Below are 25,735 nucleotides of genomic sequence, written 5' to 3' on the forward strand. Positions count from 1 at the left end.
GATGTTGCAGGCCTATCTATTTGGCAAATCAATGATAAACTGGGCCATCCCATGTCAATAATCAGTGATTCCATACTGAGATAGAAGCGCAAGGAGTCAACTGCAAGTGCTACCCACCATGGACAACCCACTACACTCACTGAACATGACCGTAGGGTGCTATGAAGGATAATATGTAAAAACTGCCATTTGTTGATCAACACCACACCTTGAATGCAGTTCCAGGAACCAACTGCAACATGAATCTGTACAAAAATATTCAGAACTGAGGCTCCAAACATGGGTTCATGGTAGGGCTGCAATATACAAGCACATTATATAAATTAACATGCAGCATTGTCTTCAGTGGCATAAAGAGAGTGTATAGTGGGACATGGAAACTTGGAAAGCTGTGTAATGGAGCAATGAATCACGCTACATCCTCTACAGCAGATGGACGGGCATGGATGAAGTAGATGCCCGGTGAAAGTTTCTTACCAGAGTGCATAACCCAACTATGAAATTCTGAGGTGGAAGGACAATGGAATTGTCCTGTTTTTCTTGGTTTGACCTCAGACTTCTGTGACACCACAGAGGTCTGAGGTCACTTTGTGGCATTTCTACAGAAATGACCACTGAAAATGATCTCTTTCAGCAAGACAATGTACCATGTCATAAGGCTGCTGCTGTAAATGTGTTGTTTGTGGACATGAATGTCGCCACACTTGACTGGCCTCCACAGAGTCCATCTCAACCCTATTGAACATCTGTGAGATGAAATAGAGTGTCAGATGAAGTCAAGGGACATCTGCCCCAGAACAGTTTAGGACCTCATTACATGCCTACAGGAACAATGGTCCAAAATTCCCACTGATCACTATCGCATGCTTGTGGAAAGTATGCTCCAAGTATTGACATTTTTTCCAAGTGGTGTATTTGTTGCCAGCCTGGTTGGCCAATTGGTTAGTCCACTCTCCAGCCAAGAGGCTGTGGGTTTGAATCCTGCCATGGGCATGGATGTTTGTGATTGTCCCACAAACTTTGTGTGGAAAGGGAATCTGAGACCTTACAACTTATTCTAGCAGAAGACTTCACTCTCAAAATCCTGTGAGGTACGGGAGTGACCATACAGCATCTATGGACATCAAATGTGAAAAAAAAAAGTTTATTTGTGAAGTAAAATGAAGAAAATTTTGGGAGGTTTCTAACAACAGAACGAAAAAGTATCCGTGGGGAAAAAAAAAAAAAAAGACATAACAGTGAATTATAACAATGATTCATTTTTAACATGTTTTAAAATAAAAATATATTTCACATATCATATACAAAATTCAGTAGTATTGACAAGTTTTTGCCAGCTTGTACAGCTACAGTTCACTGATAATTGAAGTTGTTGATGAGTGATAGATTTTATACTCTTAACTCATGATAAAAAATTTTAAATGATGAAATGTTACATTTCAATTTCTCTTTATTATGCAGATCCACTGGAAAGAAGCGTTTAGTGGTATGATAAATTTTCTGATATAAATTTAACTGCTCAACTTCATTGGTCATTGGAATAATTATTTAAAAACAGACCAAGGATACTTAAACTTGAAGATCCAGATACTTGCAAATATTTTGAGGAAGAGAAAGTTTCTCAATACCATCAGGAAGCATCCACTTTTCATGAAGACAATTTCTAATTTTCCGTCGACAGAGATGGGTAAGCTCACACGGATTCATGCATCTGTGTTTTAGTAAAGGCAACCAAGGATACACCATATCAAGAAACTGTGTTGCAGAGAACTCCCAAATAGGCTGACTTGTAATTTTTTGTAATGCAACCTGGTAATCAATGGCAGTTTGCAATGAATTAAGTGTTAACTGAGATGTAACACGAAGAGCAAACTGGGCACACTTGACTCTGTCCTGGAAAATTCCAATCTCTGTCTCTTTAAGAGAATTCACTTTATTTGATGTGACATTTTCCATACAGTGCAATATAAACCTACACATATGGACATCTGGACCATGGACTGCACCATCTACTATTAAACTAGCTCCATTCCTTAGTAATAGTAGCACAACATCTGAATATGCCAGATAGAAATGAAATGCAGTGGTTTTACGACAAAAAAAATCAACAAAATATTGGTCATTAACAATAAATTTACTGAAGTTTGCCATTCTAAGCAAATATGCTAAGGATCTCCAAATCACCTCAGTATTAGAAGCATCATTTCTTGCCAATGAATGAAATGATTTATTTCTAGGATATAACTGCTCTTGTATGAAAAAACAGACACAACCTTCACCTTCAGCCATTAACTTTAAAATATCAAATACAAGACTCACATCACTAATATTCTTTCGAAAACAGGCCATAAATAACGAATAACTCATACCACTCTGAATATCCCGTTTTTCCATATAATCACTATTGGTTTCATTCCTCCACCTGTAAAATAACTGTAAGGCCCTTCTAATATTTTCATTATCCTGCTGTCCAGTTTGGTCATGATTTTGATTTTCATCGATAACTGAGAATATTTCTTCTAATAAATTTCCTGTAGAAAATGTGGAACTTGAACAATCAATCATTCTTTGTTTTGTATAAATTTAATTAATTGACTCTGAACTTTGCAAAACTTCACCACCACAAGTGGACCACACTCATTGTAATAATTACTGTGCTGCAAAATTTAAATAGCAATGAAACAATGCCACATATGAATTAGGTGTTTTGTATTATTCCTGCAATTCTTGATTGTGGAAATTTCAGCAAGTACTTCTGGTCCTCCTCCTGCAATAAAGAATCACCATTTATTAACAGCATAAAAAGGATTAAAACAAATTTAAATATTTTATATTAATAAATTTATGCACAAGATGCATTTGTCTACAAGAAAAACTTGAAAGCAAACAAAGAAAAGATATATGCCTTTACTGAAATTATCTTATGAATTAAGGACTTATTTTTATGAATGTTCAAAGTTTTGCAAGTTATACTTGGAGCTAAATTCTTCTGCTATTAAATGGTTTTACAATCTGAAGTAGTTACACTGCTGACTAACTAGCTTACAATTCCCCTCCCCCAATCTCCATACTCACAAAGAGTCCTACATTACTCCATGATAGCCATCATGCAGTATCTGCAATTTCAGTAGATATCAATAACAATCTATTGTTATATAAAACTCATTTTTATTACTGAGTCTTCTTATCTCTGCCACTGTTAAAGGAAGTGAAGTGAAAGAAATTAAGTTATGAAAAAAAAAAAAAAAAAAATATTATCTTTGTATCTGAATGAAATATTGCCGGACAGTTCATTCAAAATGAGCTGAATGAAAATCTCAATGTTAGATTGAAAAATATTTTAATTTACAGCTATTTATGTGGTATTCAATTTTCTGACATCCTTTTTGAAATATCCTTATCCTGGTTGCCTTTCCAAATCTGATCAAATATATGAAAATAAACTGTTCCATCATTCATTATCTGCATTAGCTGAACACTGAACCCCTATCTAATATCAAAAAAATCTGAAGCTCTATTGTCATAATGTCCATTATTTGAAGTTTTACTGATCTTAACAATGAACCCCCATCAAACATCCAACTGATTATAACGTTATGTCTGTAATTCTGCAAAAGAACGAATCATCTGAATGTTAATGCTCATTCAAACTGCCAATTATTCTAGCCTCCCAGTTATCCATGAAATTTGGTTGGTGTTGTCATTAAACTCGCTGTATATCATGTCACAAAGAATTTAAACTGATGGTTGCAGCAGATAATAGCATTATTGATGTCAATAATGCTGTGGATGTTGGATTATCATCCAACTATGTATCACTATATATTTTTAAAAAACATGAAAAGTAGTTGATTATGTATTTGACCTGGCTGTTTAATGGAAGTGTTGCAATATTTTCAAAGCTATGGAAATATTGGTTGCAGAGGAAAGCAAAATAGTACCACTGCACAGAGTGAGGCCAATAGAAAGAGAGAGAGAGAGAGGCCAATTATAGGCTGGTCTGTGTATCTACAGTTGTGATGGAGAGACTGGTTAGGACTGGAACAAAAAATTAAGTTGATATGTACAAATTCCCTATAATGGTCAGCATGCGTTTGTAGAGGTCTTGCTTTAGCAGTCTACTCTCCCTGCATTTTCTGAAAAAGTGACAAATATGCTGAATAAAGGAGATCAGAATAGTGATATTTCTGGAGTTCATGAAGGCATCTGATAGATTGTTGCATGGCAAGATGGTGTATGCTTTGAGAGACATTGGCACAGATAAAAGATTAAGAAAAGTGAAAGAAACCAATGACATGCCATAAGGTTCTTTTTTGAGCGAATGCTGTTTAACTTTTTTTTTTTTGTTAACAATATTTCATGTGGTTTGTCAGATGTTCAGGAGGAGTTTTTAGAGGAAGATGTTTTGGAGGAATCCGGAGGAATTTTTGGCATCAGTTTCACTTGGCCAAAAATCATCAGCACTGGGAAGACTTGGTTGAGTGAAGATGATATAGGGATAGAATTAGAATGTAAAAGCACTGTATTGTATTTTCAAGAAGGACAGAGAGGAAAAGGTATTAAGAAGAAGGAGTATTATTGATGATATCCAAAAAAATGCAACTAGCAAGAAAGAGGTTACACAGGATTTTAGGAATCAGGGAGATGCATTTAAGGCTATTTCACGTGATACAAGGCAACAGCACATCGTATACTGTTTGACTGCTATAGGCTGGAGAAAGGGGTGAAATACAGATTAGGATATTAGCAAGAGTAATTCAGCAGACTGAGTAATTATTATGGGGTCTTCAACTGCAGAAACATAAATTAAGGGAAGAAAAGGACACACAGCAAGATGGAAAAACAGTTACTACAGGATAATTATCTGCAACAGCGTGTGATGGAGAAGATTGGGGTTTGAGAGTGCTAGATCTCATAACAGTATTAGAAGATGTATCTATAATCAAGGAGGCTACTCTGCCACCTACTGAGGAAAGTGACTATGCAGTCTTTTCCTGGAAGACTGTTAAAATGTGAATCACTCAGTTAAGAAGGGATATATGTGGGACCACAAAACTGGTGATTATGACAAACTTAGGAGGTAAGTTGGAGCAGTGCCATGGTATGAGCCATGACATTGGCCAAAACAAGGGAAGAATGTCATTAGTGCATGGGAAATGGCAAAGGGTTGTTTGAGGGAAGCAATATCAGATTACCCAGTGTCAAGAGGATATATTAAGTGGAAGTTAAATGGATGAGTGATATCATAAAGCATGTGCTACAAAAGAGAGAAAACACTGAAGAAATTTCAGCATGCCCATGAGCAATACAAAACACAGGCAAGAATGGTGACTAGCATGGTAAGGGGATGAAATCCTAAAAGAATTTTTTCACTATGTAGTGAGTAAGAGGAAGAATGATTATGGAAGGATAAAAAACTTAATCAATGCTGATGGTAGGAAAGTAACAAAGCAGAAGAAATAGTTGAGGCATTATGTATAACTTTGAAAAAGGGCATAATTCAGGTGAAAATATTGCAGCTGCTGATGTGAGAATTGAGGCAGATGAACTGGAGGTGCTTGGCATATTGAGAAATATCAAAGTGAATACATCAATATTTCTGATTGATATAACCAGTATATTACAGGAATTAAAAAGTGCAAGTGAACTGGCAGTGTCGACCAAGCTATTTAATCTAAATTGCTTAAATTTAGTGTTAAATGAAGTTGGCAACATGGATTGGGGTAGGAGGTGGAGAAAACATCTGCTGATGTGAATACAGGCCTAGTGGTCAGACCTAGGACAGCTTCTGTTGGTGGATAGGGAGATGAAGTTTAGGGGGCACATTGCAAAAGTGGCTAAATCAGCTCATCGACTCACTTGGTTGTTGAAAAATACTTTGATGAGCAGAGACAAGCAAGTTATTGTGCCTCTGTACCGAGTCTTGATAAGACCTCATCTCAACTACCGTGCCCAGATTTGGTCACCTAGGTTTCTTCTTGATGGAGAGGAGGTGGAGAGGATCCAGAGGCGAGTGACCAAGATGATAGCAGGTCTATGGAATGAACCTTATGAGAACAGGTTGAAGATTTGTGGATTGCAGAAATTAGTTGATAGGCGGAAAAGGGGAGATATGATTGAGACATACAAATTGCTAAAGGGTTTCTATAGGATGAATTCAGAGGATATTTTTGAGATCAGGACTGGTGGTAGGAGAACTAGGGGACATCTATGGAAGCTGGGAAAGAGTGTGGTTAGCAAGGGTGTTAGAGCTGGGTTCTTTACTTTTAGAGTGGTAAATGAGTGGAATAAGCTGCCAGTCTGTTGTGGGTGCTATGACAGTGAGTGAGTTCAAGGCAAGGTATGATAGACACTGTGAGAATGTCGTATAGTTGTGTGGACACGATGTTTAGGTCCTACCTCGATGAGTCTAAGGACTCCCTGGAGTCGCCCGTAATAATAATAATAATAAATCTCAGCACTGACAAGGTTCTGAGCAAGTGGAAAGAGAACAAGATAATTCTGTTACATAAAAGAGACTTCAAAATAGGAGAAGCAAATTACAGACCACTTAGTATCTCAGGAGTGGTGGTTAAGGTAATACTGGTTAAAAGTGCAATTCAGAAATGGGTAGATAGGAATGCGTTACCCTATGGTGGGAGCATGGCTCTCTAAACAGAAGATCTTGCCTTAGCAAATTACTCACATTCTATAACAGAGTGTCAAATGAATTTGATAAGAAAATGGTTACACCATGATACTTCTAGACTTTGGAAAGGAATCTAACTGTACCACACAAATAACTACTACATAATTTGGAGCAAATAGGAATGAAGTTGGCAACATGGATTGGATTGGGGTAGGAGGTGGAGAAAACATCTGCTGATGTGAATACAGACCTAGTGGTCAGACCTAGGACAACTTCTGTTTCATTTGGATATTGATGATATAGGGAATGATTTGAGAAGGAGTATTCAGTTGTTTGCAGAGGCCAACTGTTAATAAAGTTGACAGAGATTCTGCAAGATGATTTAAATAAATTGGCTATGGGGGAAAAGTGGTAAAGCATAAGGTTATGCACTTCAGGATGTAAAGATTACATACTGTGTATCACACTCATGTTACTGGATTCCAAGAAATTGATGAGGCTAGGGATGTGGAGTGATGGTGGACAGAGGGGTGAGGTTCAGAGGGTATATACTGCAAAAGCTGGCAAAATAGTCAATGGATTATTAGATGGATGTTGAAATATGCTCACCGGTAGAGAAAGGGAGGTTATTATCCCTCTTTATAAGGCTGCACGTTTTGCTTACTGTGCACAGATTTGGTCACCTGGGTTTCTTGGGGAGGAGGAGATGGTGGAGTGGATTCAGAAACAAGTGGCCAACTACTCACAGGTCTGTGGAATGCTCCTCATGAGGATAGATTAAAGGTGTGTGTTGTGAAGTTTATTTGATAGGTGCAAAAGAGGAGACATTATAAAATCTTATAAGTTACTAAAGGATTCTACAAGACTGATATAAAAGAAATTTTTCAATACATGACATTTAGGGATCATGCAATTTCCAAGGATGACTGGGGTCATCCTTGGAAATTGCAACAGCATGAGGACTAATTTTTTTGTTTGGAGAGTAGTGACTAAATGGAATGGATTGCCAGAGGTAGCTGTGAGTACTATGCCAGTGAATGAGTTTATGGAAAGGTATAATAAGTACTGCAGCCAATATTATTATTATTAGACACCTCCAGGGAGTCCAAGGACTCATTGAGGATAACAGTAATAATAATAATAAGAAGAATATTCAGTTGTTTGTGAATGATGAAAGATGAGAAGCGCTATGAAGGGGGGGGGGGGTCTAGAAAGTTCTGAGATATAAGAGGTAATGTTTCATGTTTTATGTTTTTATACAAGGATATAAGAACATAAGTTACCTTCATAACTCTGCTACTAGTATGTTCTTTCTTGTGGTTATATCAGTTGCTTTAATATCATTTTGCTCTAGGTGTTTATCAAAACTTTCCAGATCCCTACTCATATATATAAAGATAATGTGAAAGGATGTTAACTCCTTTCCAGAGAAATTTAACCTTTAAAATTTAAGTCTTGACATATAATTCAGGGTGCCATTTTAATGTTGCTAAGTGCAAAGCTTTAAAATCTAAAGTTCAGTGTATCTTACTGATCTAATCGCAGCTGTGATTCAAGTATTAGACAGATTGGTTAGGATTATAAGACATAAATGAGTTGATAAGCATAGCATTCATGCAATGGTGAGAACGGGTTAGTAGAAGGGTCTTTCCATTATTATCAAACATCCATGGAGTCAACTCATCGTGGGAGGTCCTCCATCTCACACACACACACGTCATCATACCATAACTTAAAAGCATTCATTCAAGTTCTCCACAAGCACCACACTTCTAGGTAATGCATTCCAATTACACACAACTCTCCAATTCCAAAAATCTACTCACCCTTTGCTCATATTCTCCTTATACAGCTTCCAACGATATCCTTTTGTTCTCCCCATCTCCAGTCATTCTATGAAAAATCTGATCCACATTAATCCAGTAATGTCTAGATCATGTTCCCCCCACACACACATCCTTCTATCCACTACACTCTGTAATTTACATTCCCTCAATCTGTGTTCGTACTCTACATTCCAGAGACTAGAAATCACCTTAGTCAATCATCTCTGAACCCTTTCCAACAACTCATTCTTTTGAAAACCAGGTTACCAAATATGTGCACAGTAATTTGCATGCAGTCTGATAAATGCCTTATACAACAGAATCATAACATCCTTACTCCTGTCAGTGTTCTCCACATCATTGCTATAATGTGCTGTGCTGTCCTCACAATTTTAGCAAAATGTCCCCGAAATTTCAGGTCCTTTTCTGCCAACACTTCAGATTCCTCACCTCCTCTAAGATATCCCCACCATTCTTATACTCTGTATCTTATCAGTGCTTCCCAAACTTCAAAACATTACACTTTGCTACACTGAACTGGTAGCCACATTCATTTGCTCATTCAGAAAGTCTGTTCAATCCTCTTGCAGGACTGCAACATCCATTCTACTCCTCATAGTTCTTCCCAACTTTGCATCATCTGCAAATAACTATATTTCACCATTCAAGTCCTTCCCAATATTATTTATATATAAATTACACAGCAGTGGTACCAAAACAGACCCTTTGGGCATACCACTTGTGACTTCTCTTCTGCAATATTGAACCCCAATACACAACTTGCTGACACCTATCAGACAGTCAATTTCTAATCCAGTGCACTAATCTGCAATGCAATTCCAATTTAATTACCTGCTTATCATGTGGTAATCTATGAAAGACTGCCACTGCATAAAGGAGGTTCCAAGACTGCTGTTGTAAATTACCAACCGATTAGCATATCAGGAATCATTGTCAAGGTCTTGGAGAAATTAGTCAAGAAAAGAATACAGGATTGGATAGATGAAAATGGGATAATGTATGGGGGACAACATGGTTTTGTAAGGGTAGATCATGCCTCAGTAACTTGCTCACGTTTTATAACACAGTGATGGCTGAACTGGATAAGTGTAATGGGTTTACAGTGATTCTACTGGACCTTGCAAAGGCCTTTCACAGGATACCACATGGGACTCTAATCAGTAAACTGGAGCAGATGGGGATGAATATAGGGTTGGTGAGATGGATAGGAGGGTGGTTGATGGAGAGATACCAGAGTGGTTTATTCAGGAGTTGAGTCCAAACGACGGCTTGTAACTAGTGGTGTGCCACAGGGCTCTCTTCTTGGACCACTACGTTTCAATTTGTTCATCAATGATATAGGAAAGGATCTGAGAAGAAGTGTTCACTTGTTTGCTGATGATGCAAAGTTGGGCAGAGCAATTGTGAGTGCACAGGATGTCAAAATTTTACAGGATGATTTGGAGGACTGGGCTAGGGAAAATGGATGTCAATTTAATGTGGCAAAGTGTAAGGTTATGCAATTTGGGGTGAAAAGAATAGCAGCAGTATATCACATTGGTGGAACCGTACTCCAGGAGATTGAGGCCAGGGATTTGGGAGTGTTGGTGGATAGGGAATTGAAGTTTAGGGGGCACATTGCAAAAGTGGCTAAATCAGCTCATCAAATCACTTGGCTTCTGAAAAATACTTGAACAAGCAGAGACAAACAAGTTATTGTTCCTCTGTATCGAGCCTTGATAAGACCCCATCTAAACTACTGTGCCCAGATATGGGCGCTACGGTTTCTTTTTGATGGGGAGGAGGTGGAGAGGATCCAGAGACGAGTGACCAAGATGATAGCAGGTCTATGGAATGAACCTTATGAGAACAGGTTGAAGATTTGTGGGTTGCAAAAATTGGTCGATAGGCAGAAAAGGGGTGATATGATTGAGACATTCAAATTACTGAATGGTTTCTATAAGATATTTTTGAGAATAGGACTGGTGGTGGGAGGACTAGGGGCCATACATGGAAGCTGGGCAAGAATGTGGTTAGCAGGGGTGTTAGAGCTAGGTTTTTTACTTGAAGAGTGTTGAATGAGTGGAATAAGCTGCCAGAGTCTGTTGTGGGTGCTACGACCGTGAATGAGTTCAAGGAGAGGCATGATAGATACTGTGTGAATGTCGAATAGTTGTTCATGACATGATGTTAGGGCCTCACTCAATGAGTCTGTCGACTCCTTGGAGTTGCCCGGAATAATAATAATAATAAAGACCTTAGCAAAATCTAAATATACCACCGTATATGCATCCTCTTTGTTTAATGCACCTGTCACCTTAAAGTAAATAAATTGCTAAAACACTTCCTTTAGCAAACCCATGCTGTCCTTCAAACAGAATGTTGCTGTCATCAATTCTGAATCCTAGTCCTCAGTAGCTTCTCTAACACCTTTACCACAACTCCAGACAAACAGATTGGCCTGTAATTCAAAGCCTTAGTCTTATCCCCCCCCCTTTATGAAGCAAACAAATTTTGCTCCCATTCCACTCCTCTGAAACTTGGGCAAATCCAAAACTCATGTTAAAGAGGTAAGTTAAAGATGTAGTTAATTGTAGTTAAAGAGAGAATGTTCCAGTTAACTCACTGGAACATTCTCTCAAGGCATACAGTGATATACTGACAAACAATATTAAACAGGAATTGCATGCCAAAAAGAGGCTATGGAAGAGATATAAGGAGACAAGTGAAGAGAAGATGCATGAAGAATATAAGACACAGGCCAGAAGAGTGACTAGTGTGGTAAGGAAAGCGAAACTGGAATATGAGAGGAGATTGGCCCTAAGATCCAAAGAAAATCCTAAGGAATTTTTTAGCTATGTGGCCAGTAGGAGGAGAAATGACTGGAAGAATGATATTGTGGGATAAAAATTGGAATAGAGTGACTGATGCAGAGGACATAGTGGAATTGTTAAATGAACACTTTATTGGAGTATTTCATCCTAGAGGAGTCAGTTTTAATGCTAGAGGGATAGGGCAGGTTCGAGGTTTAGAGGTATAAGAGGAGAGTGTGTTTCAGATTCTGAGTACTATGGATGTCAGTAAAGCTTTGGGACTGGATGGTATCTCACCACGAGTTTTGAGAGAATGTGCTAGGGAACTGACAGTGCCTTTAACCTGGCTTTTCAATGAAAGTCTCGCTGTGGGAAAGGTGCCCAGGGAATGGAAGGAAGGTAAGATAGTGCCATTGCATAAGGGTGGTAACAGACTGGAAGTGTCTAATTATAGGTAAGTTTGTGTGTCATCAGTAGTTGTTAAGATCTTGGAGATAGTAGTGAGGGACCGTATACAGCATTGGGCAGATGAGAGTAATGTTATCTGTGAGAGTCAACATGGATTTGTGAAAGGGAGCTCTTGTTTTAGCAATATACTAGCCTTTTATAATAAAGTTACAAGAATTTTAGATGAGGGAAAGGCATATACTGCAATTTTCTTAGACTTAGCAAAGGCATTTGACAGGGTGCCACATGATAAGCTGATATTTAAGTTTCAGCACATGGGTTTGGATGTCGGATTGGTCAACTGGATTCAGGATTGGCTGTCTGATAGGTATCAGAGAGTTGTGTATGGTGGAGCAGTTTCAAGAAGGCAGAGAGTTACAAGTGGGGTCCCACAGGGTTCAGTACTAGGACCTATATTGTTTAACCTTTATATCAATGACATTGCCAGTGGATTGCAAAGGGGATATTCAGTTGTTTGCGGATGATGCGAAGTTGGGAAGGATTATTAGTAATAGTGCAGATGTGGTAGCTCTGCAAGAGGATTTTAATAAGCTAGATAGATGGGAAAATGAATGGGGGGTTGTCAGTTTAATGCAGCAAAATAAAATGTAAGATCTCGAGGTTTGGGAAACATCGATGGTATGCTGCACACTCTATGGGAGGAGTTATACTGGAGGAAGTAGGGGAGACAAGAGATCTGGGGTTGATGATTGATAGAAACCTGAAATTTAGGGGACATATTGCATAGGTGGTGAAGGTAACACAGAGGATTGCTGCAATTATGAGAAGGACACTGACCTGCAGAGATAAAAGGGTTATCATTCCGTTGTATAAGTCTCTGATCAGACCACACTTAGACTATTGTTCTCAGATTTGGTCCCCAGGATTTGAAGGGGATAAATTAACTGTGGAAAGGGTACAAAGACGGATGACAAAGATGGTTTCAGGACTGTACAATTTTGGTTATGAGGATCGGGCGAGGGAATGTGAACTGCAGAGTTTGGTGGATAGAAGAAGGAGAGGTGATGTGATTGAGACCTTTAAACTGCTGAGAGGTGGTTACAGGGTCGACACTGGGGAGTTCTTTTGCTTGGTTGAACAGCGGGAAGGAGTGATGACAAGAGGCCATCCCTGGAAGTTACGAAAGGAAACTGTGAGCAAAAGGGTGAGGAGTGGCTTCTTTGCATGGAGGGTGGTTGAACCGTGGAATGCATTGCCTGATGGAGTGGTGAGAGCAAGAACGGTCAATGAGTTTAAGGAGTGGCATGATAGAATTTGTGTTTCTTAGGGGAGGGGCCTTCCCTCGATGAGTCTTGACAGACTTTATGTTCTTAGAAAGGACCTCCCACGATGAGTCTTTTGACTCCATGGAGGCCTGAATAATAATAATAATACCATAGGTGGAATTTTTTTTGTTTTTGTTTGGCATGCCTTTTTAAAATTTCATCCATTACTATGATGAAGATAAGAGGGCTGAGGATACAGCCTTGTCTCACTCCTACATTTGTTTCAAATTCTTTTGATCTATTATTACAGGTTCTTACATAAAATTCTGTTACTTTTGTAGAGGCTTTGTATGGCTGCTATTAAGTTATCTTATATCTTGTTTTTCTTTAATGTTTGCCATATTAGGTGTCTGGGAACTCGGTCAAAGGCCTTTTCGAAATCTATAAAACATGCATGTAGTTCTTTTCCATATTCCAATGTTTTCTCTGATATTTGTCTAAGACTGAAGATAAGATCCTGCATGCTTCTATTTTTTCGAAAGCCTTGCATTTCGTCCAGTGTATCCTCTATTTGGCTCCTGAGCCTCTCCTCTAAAATATAGGCATACAATTTTCCTGGAACGCTTAAAAGCGAAATTCCTCTATGGTTTTCACATTTACGGTTGTATCCTTTCTTAAATATAGGGATTATTATTGCTATTTCCCAGTCTTTGGGAATAATTTTCTTTTTCCATATGATATTGAATAGGTAAAAGAAATTTTATGGCTTTTGTTCCTAAATTCTTTACCATTTTTGGTGTTATTTGGTCATGACCTGCTGATTTGCCCAGTTTCATTTTATTTATTGCTGCTAACAGTTCGTTTGCATGAATTTCCTCACTTTGATCTTCTGTTTTGCTTGCATATCTTGCTCTTAAGGTTCTATTTTTTCCATGTCCTGCAACTTCCAATAATTGTTGGAAGTACCGTTTCAATCTTTCCATAATGTCTTCGGAATTTGTGAGTAACTTTCCATCCTAATTTTTGATAAACTTTATGGGGCATTCTTTCTCTGACCTCATTCTTCTTAAAACATTATAGAAGAGTTTTTGGTTTCCTTTAAAATTTTGTTCTAAAGTATGTCTGAAGTCTTCCCAGCATTTTCTTTTCTCTTCTTTCACTAAGATTTTAACTTATTTAAGTTAAAGGATATTACATCCCATATTGTTTCATAGCCGAATGAGAAACTCAAAGAGTTTCATGCCAAAGTAAGGCTCCACCCTTACTATGAGTTGCCTCAGTGTTGCACTACCAAATGGGTCAGGTGTTGCTATCCAGGTATTTGCTTATGCTTGGAATCGCCGAACTTTATATAGTTTCTATGTTCGGCATGAAACTCTTAGAGTTTCTCATTCGGCTATGAAACAACACGGGATGTAATATCCCTTAACTTAAATAAGTTCATGTTGCCAAATTGAAGCCTTTGGCTCTTCATATAATTAGGTTTTAACTTTATTTCTTTGGTTGTTGTATGCTTCTCTATCAACCTGTAGCTTTGATGTTATATATCTCTTCCACAATTGCTTTTTCTTTTTAATTTTTTCTTTTAGTTCTTCAGTCCACCAGGGTGTTTTATGTTTCTTCTGTTTATTATTTAAGGATACACCACAGATTTCTTTGCTTGTTTCTAGAAGTGTTTTGAACCTGTACCATAGGCTTTCTACATCTTGGTCTTCATATATCTCTTTTTCTATTTCTTTCATCTTCTCTTCTATTTTACTTTTATACTCAATGGCCGTTTCTTCTTTCTTTAGTTTGTAGTTCTTTATCTTAAGATTTATTTCCTTGCTAGTTTTTCTACATTTTTCAACTTTTATTTTATGGATTGTTTCCAATACTAATAAGTAGTGGTCACTGCCCATTTCAGGACCTCTATAGACTCTTGCAATTTTTTGTATACTTCCAGTACGATCTGCTTATGATGGCGTAGTCAATTATAGATTTTTCGTTTCTATTGGGCTCTTCCCTAGTAAACTTATGGATTTCTTTAGGCTTGAACATAGTATTCGCTATTACTAAATTATCTGTAAGGCAAAGATTTATTATTCTTTCTCCATTATTATTCCGGGTTATTTCTCCTTGTGATCCCAACACTTGTTTCGTTTCCTCCTCTACTTGATTCCCTACCCGGCCATTAAGGTCTCCTAGTAGTATAATATGCCCTTGAACTTCTTCAATTGTTTTTTGTAAGAGTTCAAAGAATTCATCTTTAATTTCTTTATTAGCATTATCGTTTAGGCCATATGCAACAATCACAGTGAATACTTGGTTATTTGATTTAAAATCAATAGTGATTGTCAACAGCCTTTCATTTATTAGTTGCCATTTAGTAATATATTCTTTGAGATCTGGTTTAATTATGCAAGCTACCCCTTGTTTCCCCCATTCTCTTGGGTTTACCCCTGTATAGAAAAGTATATGTCCATCTTTCATTTTCTGGCAACCTTGACCTTTCCTTTTTGTTTCTGTGACTGCTAGCAGATCTAATCTTGATTTTTTAAATTCATCTATTAATTTGTTTTCTTTTCCATGCAGACTTTTAATGTTCCATGTTCCATATCTCATGTACCTTTTTCCTCGCTTTGTTATTAACCATTTAGGCAGTTCGGCTATCTCTTTGTTATATCTTTGAATGGGAGAAATTTTAAGGTGTGTAGGGGATTAGCCTTCAGCACCCAAGTCTGGTGGTGGGGCTGTCACCTTAAGGCCCCCAGACCAGCCTACGAGAGAAGTGCTATCCTGTTGGTCCACGGGGGATATTTTATTTTCCTCCTACCCTTCATAGTAAATTATGATGAGCATTCTCCAATCTGCCACCAGGGAACGTGCCCAGTGGGGGTTACAGGTGTCCCCACACAGGCAGTCAACATTCAAAGAATTAAAATTCTTGGAATGTCTTTCAGGAAGATGTATTGTTTCTGGTTAAGATTCAGGCTTGTAACACAGATTTCTAAATCACTAAAAATCATAAGGCAACAGAAAACAGAAATGACAATAGTGCACAATAACTAGATGCCATTTGAAGGTACTAGGAGTTTCAGCAAACATACTATGGCAAAAGTCCCTAAAAAATGGGGATTTTCATTTTCTAAACAGCAATTTTTAAAAATGCTTGTTATATTAAAGTTCAATGCTAAGTTGAAGCCTTTTAGCCACTTTTCTTCAATAATCATTCCTACATTCCAGAGGATAACCTAGTTAATACAGTGGTTAGCTATCTACTCTCCAATCAATGTCACATTTTAAATTTCAATGGACAGTCATATCAAGGAATATTTTTCATCTAACACATGAGTGGTAGATAAATTTCGTTGTACAGAATGAGACCACCACTTGTTAGACATCCAACACATTTGGTATCTATCTGGTAAAGTTCCACATTTGGTATCTAGAGTAAAGCTTCCTAGATTATCAAACTCGCAGCTCACCCAAAAGTATTGATGATATCAATGTTATAGGCTAAGCTTTTCACAGGTGAGCTTAAAAAAAAAAGAAAAAGAAAAAAATAACAAACACTTTTGTTTGTGTAGTATAGTTTCAAATGAAATGCAATCATCATTGGTAGTGACATTTGTTGGTTTTGCAAAGAAAGGTAGGGTAATGCAGTACTTGTAGAATGATTTGAATAGGCTGGAATTGTGGGCATGAAAAAATGGATGTCAGTTGTTAGATCCTGAATGGAGGATTTTCTAAGAAGTTGTTCATTCAGAATCTAACACGGGTAATTTAACTAATTTAAGAGAATACCTGCACACCAGCAGAAAGTAAGAAAGACCTTGTTTGTCCTATATGAGAATGTGCATTAATATGTGTAATGTATTAGAAATATTTGTTGTCAAACAGAAGACTAAATTAGAGAATTATGTCAAATTAGTGATTCTATGTAAAAGAAATATTAGCTTAAATTTGTGTCCTATTAAGCTATCTAAAATAATGTAAGTCACCAGACAGGTAATGAGTAACAGTTCAAAGGTCGTGTCCGAACCACGCGTATTGATCGTAATGCCGAAGGCTACAGCTTACATGGAAAGTGACGTAAGCGCACCTTCCTCGAAGACAGCACCTAACAGCAAAAGGGAGAGTAAAGGATCAACTTAAGGGCATTAAAAGTAAAGGGTCGTGCAGAAAAGGATACAGCAAAAAGAGGGCGCTTGAACACAGAATATAAGGCAATGTGCGCCATATTGCAAGGCCTTTTTCCGAATTTTCATCTCGAGGATTCTTGATGTTGGACAGCGGGCCGCTTTCCTGCTTATGCTGGAGAAGATTCCACGTGGAGCCATACGCGAATCATGCCAGTCGCTGGATGTCCCATTGTAAGGAGCAGAGATAGCCCTTAGTCACGGCAGAAACTAGTTCATGTTCAGCAGCAGAAGAAAGGACGATGTAGCCACAAAGCCAGGCACTGAGATAGCCAATCGAAGGATGACCAGAACAACACGTGGTAGTTAATAGACCTTCAGAAAGAACTGGGTAATGTAGAGATCTTTGTTATATGTTACGGAAGTGATAGAAATTTGTGTTTTGATTAAGTAATGTGGACAATCCTTTAGAGAACTTTGATAAGATTTCGTATTTCAAACAGCAAGTTCTGTTGGACAAGGAATTGTCAGGAATGAATCTCCAATTGAATGTGACTGAAGGATAAATGTATTTTATTTGGTAGATAACCTTAATTGAGAAAGCAACAAGTTGTATAATATGTACTTTATGAATAGCATGCATGAGAGGATCTTAAATTAATGTGATATTGTCACTGCTTTCCACTCTAATCTTGTATGATTAATATTTTGATCTGTCTAAGTGAATTTGATTAATTTTGAATTGTTTATCTATCTTAGCATGAGATTTAGATGTTTTAGTATTTTGATTCAATTTAGTTGTAATTGTCTTTTAGTTCCAATAAACATGTTTTATTGCATATGCCTGAGTGATGCCTGAATTTGAGATATCAAATTACCACTTATGAAATTAGAATCATGGCAGGAAGAATTTGGGTATATATATTTAAGAATAGATTATAGGTTACGACTGCAAAGTACCGAAAGCTATATAACTGTATGTGAAGTGTATATTAGAGTGTATGCAAATGAGTCTAGGAATATTTCCCTGAGCTTGAATTAATTCCTGTTATAGGATACTGGCTGGCACAGCATAATACAAATTTTGTCAGTATCTGAAAAGGGAATATCGCTGGATAGAATCAAGTTAGGCTATACATTAGAGAAGATAATAAAGATTAATCAGGTATATCAAGTTTAGAAAGTAGAGAGAAAACAACGACGTAACACAGTGAACGTAAAGTTATCACTTTGGCATGATTAGATATCCAATGTAGTATTATATTGGTGGAATTATGCTAGAAGAAACTGATTAGGTCAGGGATCATGGAGTATTAGCAGATAGAAAGTTGATGTTCAGGGACCATGTAGCAAAGACTGCAAATACAACCAAAGGATAATTGCAATGCTGAAACAAACTTTGCTAAGTAAAGATAAGAATGTCATTGTCCCTTTTTTCAAGGCCTTGATAAGACCTCACATGGATTATTGTGTGAACGTCTGGTCCCCCGGTTTCCATTGCAATTCTGATACAATGGAGATAGTGCAAAGGAGAGTGTTAAAAATGATATCAGGATTGTGGACTACTGATTATGAAGACAGATTGAGAATTTGTAGACTGCAGACACTAGCAAACAGGAGAAAGAGAGATGATATGATTAAGACTTACAAATTTCGGAAAGGATTTCATACAGGGTTTCAGCTGATGAAATTTATGGATGGTATATGTGTGCAAGCAGTGTGGATGAATTCAAAAACAAGTATGATAGCTGGTGTATGTGTAGTATGTGGCTTCCCTCGATGAGTCCCTGGGGGTCTCTCTTAATAATAATTAATAAATAAATATCTATATCTACCCTATATATATAAAATGATAAGCCTTTTTATGTCACATTGGTATGTCACGTTTTTAAACTCAAGGGCTGCCCTGAGTGTCGAGTCATCAGAATTCAAGGAGAACCGGCCTACCAGTCCGGAACTTGGGGGGAGGGGATGTAGCACCCCCTAGTATATATATATATACACACACGTATATCTATATATCTATATCTATATATATATATATTTACTTTTTATAAGAATATTATTACGTGACACCTCCATGGAGCCCCAGAGCTCATAAGAGGACACTATACACAGTATTTCATCAAGAGATGTACTGCGCCACCACAGATGCGAAATCCCTCGACACTTCCGTGGGTGGCAGGAAGACTAATCCATTCCGATAATAGGGTAATCAATGTGTTTCATGGGATGAGTGTTTATTATTATACATCGGAATCGCTCTTCTTTTATGAAAATTCTAGTTTTTAAAGTGGTAACTATTTTGCTTGTACAACAGTTGGAAAATTTTACGTATAAAGCAAATAATTTCGCATGATGGTAACAAATTCATACATTGCTTTATTCCTTTCTTCCCTTCGACATGAACTGACTCTTCTTGGTACGCAGGTCTTGTATCTGTGGTCGGACAGTACAACATACTATTATAGTGCAACGTGATTATATTATTATTGACTTCCTATCAACAATCTAATCTGTTACCCATCAGAACCACACATTTGTCAAACGTCTTACATTTTGGTCCTGTAATGCACTTTTAATTACTTAAATCAACCTACACTTTAGTCTTCCTCTTGCTCCATATTTCGTTTTTAATACATTTCTGTCCCTAATACTATCTTTTCACTTCCCTAATTTTTCCCAAATTCTCATCAAGTGGTTTATTTTTAATCCAACCAATAATATACCCAACTGAGAGATAATTTACTTAAACCAGAATATGATTGTGGGGGACTTTGGATTTGAGAGTATTGGATCTCTCCATAGGATGTGAAGATCTGTCCATAACCAAGGTGGCCACATTGCCTCCAATTGGTGCCTGATCATATAATCCTGACTTGGGAGGTTGCAAAAATGTGGAATTTTCATTTAAGATGGGGGGGGGGGGGGAAGTATGGTGCCATTGCATAAGAATCTGCAAGGGAAGGATGATAGCAGTGCATGTAATATGGTTATCACATATCTGAAAAAAGCAATATCAAATTGTATATCCAAGGTTAAGAGAATAAATCAGGTAAGAGTCAAATGAACAAGTGATTATCATTAAGCAGACAGGATGACAGGATGTCTGTCATAAATAAGACAGGATACCACATGGAATTCTAATCAGTAAATTGCAGCATATGGGAATGGACATAGGGTTGGTGAGATGGATAAGAGGGTGGTTGACGGAGAGATATCAGAGAGTGGTTTACTCAGGAGTAGAGTCCACAAGACGGCCTGTGACTAGTGGTGTACCACAAGGATCTGTTCTTGGACCACTGCTGTTTAATTTGTTCATAAATGATATAGGAAAGGATCTGAGAGGAACAGTTCATTTGTTTGCAGATGATGCGAAGTTGGGTAGGGCAATAGTGAATGCAGATGACGTCAAAATTTTGCAGGATGATTTGGATAGATTGGAGGTCTGGGCTAGGGAGAATGGTTGTCAATTTAATGTGGCAAAATGTAAGGTTATGCATTTTGGGGTGAAAAGATTGGAGGCAGTTTACTGCATTGGTGGAACTGTGCTCCAGGAAATTGATGAGGCACGAGATTTAGGAGTGTTGGTGGATAAGGAATTGAAATTTAGGGGACACATTGCAAAAGTGGCCAAATCAGCTCATCAAATCACTTGGTTGCTGAAGAATACGTTGACAAGCAGAGACAAGCAGGTTATTGTTCCTCTGTATCGAGCCTTGATAAGACCTCATCTCGACTACTGTGCTCAGATTTGGTCACCTAGGTTTCTTCTTGATGGGGAGGAGGTGGAGAGGATCCAGAGGCGAGTGACCAAGATGATAGCAGGTCTGTGGAATGAACCGTATGAGAACAGGTTGAAGATTTGTGGGTTGCAAAAATTGGTTGATAGGCGGAGGAGGGGAGATATGATTGAGACATTCAAATTACTGAAGGGTTTCTATAAAATTAATTCAGAAGATATTTTTGAGAACAGGGCTGGTTGTGGGAGGACTAGGGGACATCCATGGAAACTGGGCAAAAGTGTGGTTAGTAAAGGTGTTAGAGCTGGGTTCTTTACTTTTAGAGTAGTGAATGAGTGGAATGCGCTCCCTGAGTCTGTGGTGGATGCTGTGACAGTGAATGAGTTTAAGGCGAGGTATGATAGATACTGTATGAATGTCGAATAGTTGTGATGAAAATGATTTGGGGCCTCCCTCGATGAGTCTAATGACTCCCTGGAGTTGCCCGTAATAATAATAATAATAAAAAAATATATATATAGGGAGAAAGGTGATCAGCAAGCTCATGACAAGTAAAAGCATAGCTGATATAATTTGTCAGAATCTAAGGCAATGCCTAGGAGCATCAAGTTTGGAGAGTGGCAAAAACTGACACAATAATATCTCAGCCATAAAAACACAGTTTTTATTGTTTATTTATTTATTTTATTTTAAATGTTTTTTGAATTTAGGGGAAACAAAGTAGTGCTTGTCTAGTCACAACAGTCCTCAGTACAAGGCTAAGGCAAGAAAGAAAAATCAAATTATGAGAAGAAATTTGCTGATCAGGCCAAAGGAAATCCTAAGGGTTCTTCAGCTATGTGTCAAGTTAAAGGAAGCATGACTATGGAACGATAACCTTAACCTGATGATAGTAATGTGACAGAATTAGACAAAATTACTGACCACTCTGCAAGTGTTTATAATTCAAGTGAGAATAGCAGCTGATGAATTGGAAGTACTTAGGATACTTCCAGAATCTCAATACAAATATAGCAGTACTTTTACTACCACTTCTTAGGTACTGGTCTGGTCTGTAATTTACCTTAAGTCTCATCTCTGATAAACTCCCAAGGGAGTGGAAGGAGGACAAAATAATTCCTTTATATAAGGGAGGCTCTAATACTATGGTAACAAATTACAGACCAGACCAGTACCTAAGAAGTGGTAGTAAAAGTACTGCAAAAGCTGGTAAAAGAGCAAATGAAAGATTGGGTAGATAAAAATATGATACTGTATGGGGAAACAGCATCCCTCTGTGAAGGGCAGGTGATGCCTTAGTAATTTACATTTTTATAATAGGTGATGACTAAGTTGGATTAAAGGGAATGAGTACACAATAATGCTGCTGGATTTTGCAAATAAATACCGAGAGTACAATATTGAAAAGAAAATCCAGAAGAAAGCTGGTGATGCCACAACACAAGACTTTGACCATTACTGTTTAATTTGTACACATGATATAGGAAGTAGTTTGAAGGAAAAAATTCATGGGAAATATTCAGGAGAAAGTTGGGTAGTGCCATAGTTAATTAAGGCAATGTAGAGAGCTTGCAGGGTGATTTAAATAGGCTAATAATATAAGGCAGTGTTTCTCAAACTTCAGATATCCACGTACCCCTTCTTAAATTTTCATTATTACCAAGTACCCCCTTATCAAAATAATAAATAAATAAATAAAATATATTTCATTGTAAATGTCTATTTTATTTAAATTCATATGTTCTTCCTGTAAACAAAAAAACATGATTTATTTTTAATAGAACTAAATTTGGAATAGGTTCCTCTTCATTTCCCATCCATGAAAATCCACATTTAATTCATATCATACTTACAAAGATTTTTCATCTTCTTCCTAGTTGGATCTCTAGATATGTCAGACGACATACCCTTATCAATTTCATTTGATCCAGATACAATATCAACGTTTTTTTGTTGATTACAGCTACCTGTATTTGCTATATTGCTCTCTTTTGTACGTTTTATAAATCCAGTCTTTAACCAATGATCCATACTTAAGAATTTGAAAGCTAAAAAAATTACCAAGGCTAAAAAAATTATCAAATATAACTCGTACTTTTTACCAAATTAAAGCTAAAAAATCGTGGTGCAAGATATGTGCGGGAATTTTCGGAAACTAAAGTTGTAGAAAAAAAAACTGAAAATGGTGCAACTTACCAAGAAACTCCTATTCGCTATCACTACTTTTGGCATCGAGAACAGTTTCCTTGTGTGCATCATCAAAGTCATCTACCCAAATAGCTTCATCTTCTTTCCCATTATATCAAGCCAAAATTATCAGTAATTTACAAGACTTGAGATACATAATGAACAATCCTTCACAAATGACTAATGAGAAGTAAAAGCAGAGCGCGAAACAGACAGCAGTGGTAGGCCAGTAGAGATAGAGCAGCTATAAAGAAGTGTATATGATTGATGCAGTATTAACAAAAGATCGCACGAACCAAAGACAAAAGCAAGCCAACAGTTGAATTGAAATGCTAATTCTCTTCAACCGAATTCCATAACATCTGAAACACATTCACTATATATTTCTTAGTTTTAACATGTTCACGATGGGGTAGTGTCAAGCAAAACTATCTGTTGCCGGTGCAACATATGGTTTTGCTCGAGTCTATACAGCAGTTTCTGTTGGAGGGGACATGTGATTCATTAGTTAGTGCTTTTTATCCCAGTTGTCTCTAATTGCACTATTTGTTGAGAAATATATTACACAGACTGCAAATGTATCTCTGCATTATTCAGTGATACAATAAAACTACTTGTTTTTCTTGCATCTTCAGTATAGTGCTGCTGTTGGGGAGGGCATGTTGTTTACCGAAGGGAACGAGTTACTATCGCCAGGACATGAACATCGTGGCGATAGTAACTCACAATTTGAGTAGAATTCATACATAACATATAATTTATTGAGAAATATATATATGTTTAAAATAATTCTTTTTTTCTTAGTAATGATTCCATGTAATAATGATGCATAGCCGAAAATTGTCATGTACCCCCTGAAGACCTTTTGCATACCCCCCCCCCCAGGGGTAGGCATATCACACTTTGAGAAACACTGATATAAGGAAAAGATAATGGGTGCCAGTTTAATGTGGAAAAGTGTAAAGTTATGCATTTTGAGATTAAAAAATTAAAGCTGTGTACCAAATGGATAAAACTCCACTCCAGGAAACTGATAAAGCTAGGGTTCTGGGGAAGTTGGGAGATGGAGTTTGAAGTTTAGAATGCCAAGGTAGCTCAGCTCACAAGATTAATTGATTGTTGAAGAACACACTAACAAGCAGAGAAAATAAGGCCTTATATGGCCACATCTGTTTACTGTGCTTAGATCTAGTCACCTGGATTTCTTGAGGATGAAGTGGTTGAGAGAATCCACAGTGGGGGTAACAAAGATGGTGAATGTGTCGTTTTGTGGAATATTCCCTATGATACTTTGGAAGTTTCTTGCTTGCAAAAGTTTGCTGACAGGCAGAAAAGATGGGATATGCGATAGAAACATTTAAGTTACTAAATGGGATTTTATAGGATTGATGGAGAGGAAATATTTCAGGAATTGGCTAGTTGGTTGTTTTGGATTTATGGCCAAAGCAACTAATGCTACAAGGCCAATGGATTATGTTTGTAAATTGAGTGCTGTCCTGGCAAGATTACCTGTTTTGTGGAGAATGAAAAACCTCAGACCAGTTTGGCATGGTTAGTCTATTATGAGTGCTGTGTTTGTCAATGAGTTTGCAGAGAAGTATAACAGATACTGTGTGGATATCTTGGGTCTTCCATTATTATGTGTTGGACTTCGTGAAGGTACCTATGCAATAAAAATATGTTAAAAATGGTTAAAACTGTACTGCTAGTTTAGTGTTTTGACCATAAAAGTTCATTCAACTGGCTTGTCCATCATGACTTTGTTTATTCTACTGTCTATCTGAATATTAGACATCTCACCTAAGAACAGTGCCTAATGGGTGCAATTTTTTAAGTGTTTTACATTCTATAAATTCGCGATTGAAAGTGCAGTTTATGTTTTTCATATTCTTGTTATTTTCATGATTTGTGTCTTTTTATTACTAACTTAATGAAAAACTTCTCACAGTACTTATTCAATTTAGTTAAAGAATCTACTAATTTTGTCTGTTAAGGAAGTTTTCCGATTGGGGGCAGAAACACTGCCATTCAAGAATACGACCGTAACTTACCTTAATGGGGGGAAGAAAAAGGGCAGATTTCTCGGGTGATGAAAACCAAACTCAAGTGTTTTCAAAATTAGAGGCACATTTTCAATTCACTGTGTTACAGAAAATAAGTCTTACGTGCCAAGGTCTCGGTTGTTGTTTCGACTTCACTAAAAGGTTATACTTGCTGTTGAAATTTACAAAAACAATTAGATAAAGTTTTTGGAATTACGCAAACCATTCAATAGACTATTCAACATTGTCGCTACCAAAATCATCAATAACATACTCTGACTATTTGTTTCCATAATACATTCATATATTATATTTAAATCAAACATTTAAAAAAAAAAAATACATCTCGATAGGGTGCTTATTTTCATGATTTAAAACGTTCTTTGACACCGCATTATCACTTTTAAAGTTTATATCCCATTGCTCATTTCCTTAACATTTTGTACTGAAAATTATTTTGCTTTATTATTTTTTTCGTAACTGATTATTTCTTTTATAATATAGTTTAATACATACTTTTATTTAATTTCAGGAAATACTTCTTTTCGTCTATGGTTGACTGCCCTCCCTCTTGTGCAAAAATAATGAAATTCATGGTAATTACGAAATTTTCATTATTTTTGGGGTAAATCAAAAAAATTCTCGTTAATTACAAGAATTTTCTTGATTTACTGGGGATGAATAGAGAAATTTCATAATGAC

The 25,735-nt window shown here is 37.1% G+C and overlaps 1 protein-coding gene across 2 annotated transcripts; it reads right to left on the reverse strand.

Moving 5' to 3' along the window:
• Positions 1-1,255: 1,255 nt before the first annotated feature.
• Positions 1,256-25,735, reverse strand: LOC150095420 (uncharacterized). 2 transcript variants are annotated; one of them, XM_090410446.1, is made up of 2 exons: positions 25,550-25,735; positions 1,256-2,767 (listed from the first exon to the last, which is right to left on the reverse strand). In XM_090410446.1, the coding sequence occupies exon 2, from the start codon at positions 2,563-2,565 to the stop codon at positions 1,570-1,572; it is 996 nt and encodes a 331-aa protein (XP_090266572.1). In that variant the 5' UTR covers positions 2,566-2,767; positions 25,550-25,735; the 3' UTR covers positions 1,256-1,569. The 2 variants fall into 2 exon arrangements, with proteins under 2 accessions (XP_090266572.1, XP_090266573.1); XM_090410447.1 differs by lacking the exon at positions 25,550-25,735 and adding an exon at positions 25,043-25,316.

The sequence above is a fragment of the Typopeltis vanoorti genome, chromosome 20 (assembly GCF_054136105.1).
Source record: "Typopeltis vanoorti isolate ZY-2024b chromosome 20, IOZ_Tvanoo_1.0, whole genome shotgun sequence".
Taxonomy (NCBI): Eukaryota; Metazoa; Arthropoda; class Arachnida; order Uropygi; family Thelyphonidae; genus Typopeltis; species Typopeltis vanoorti.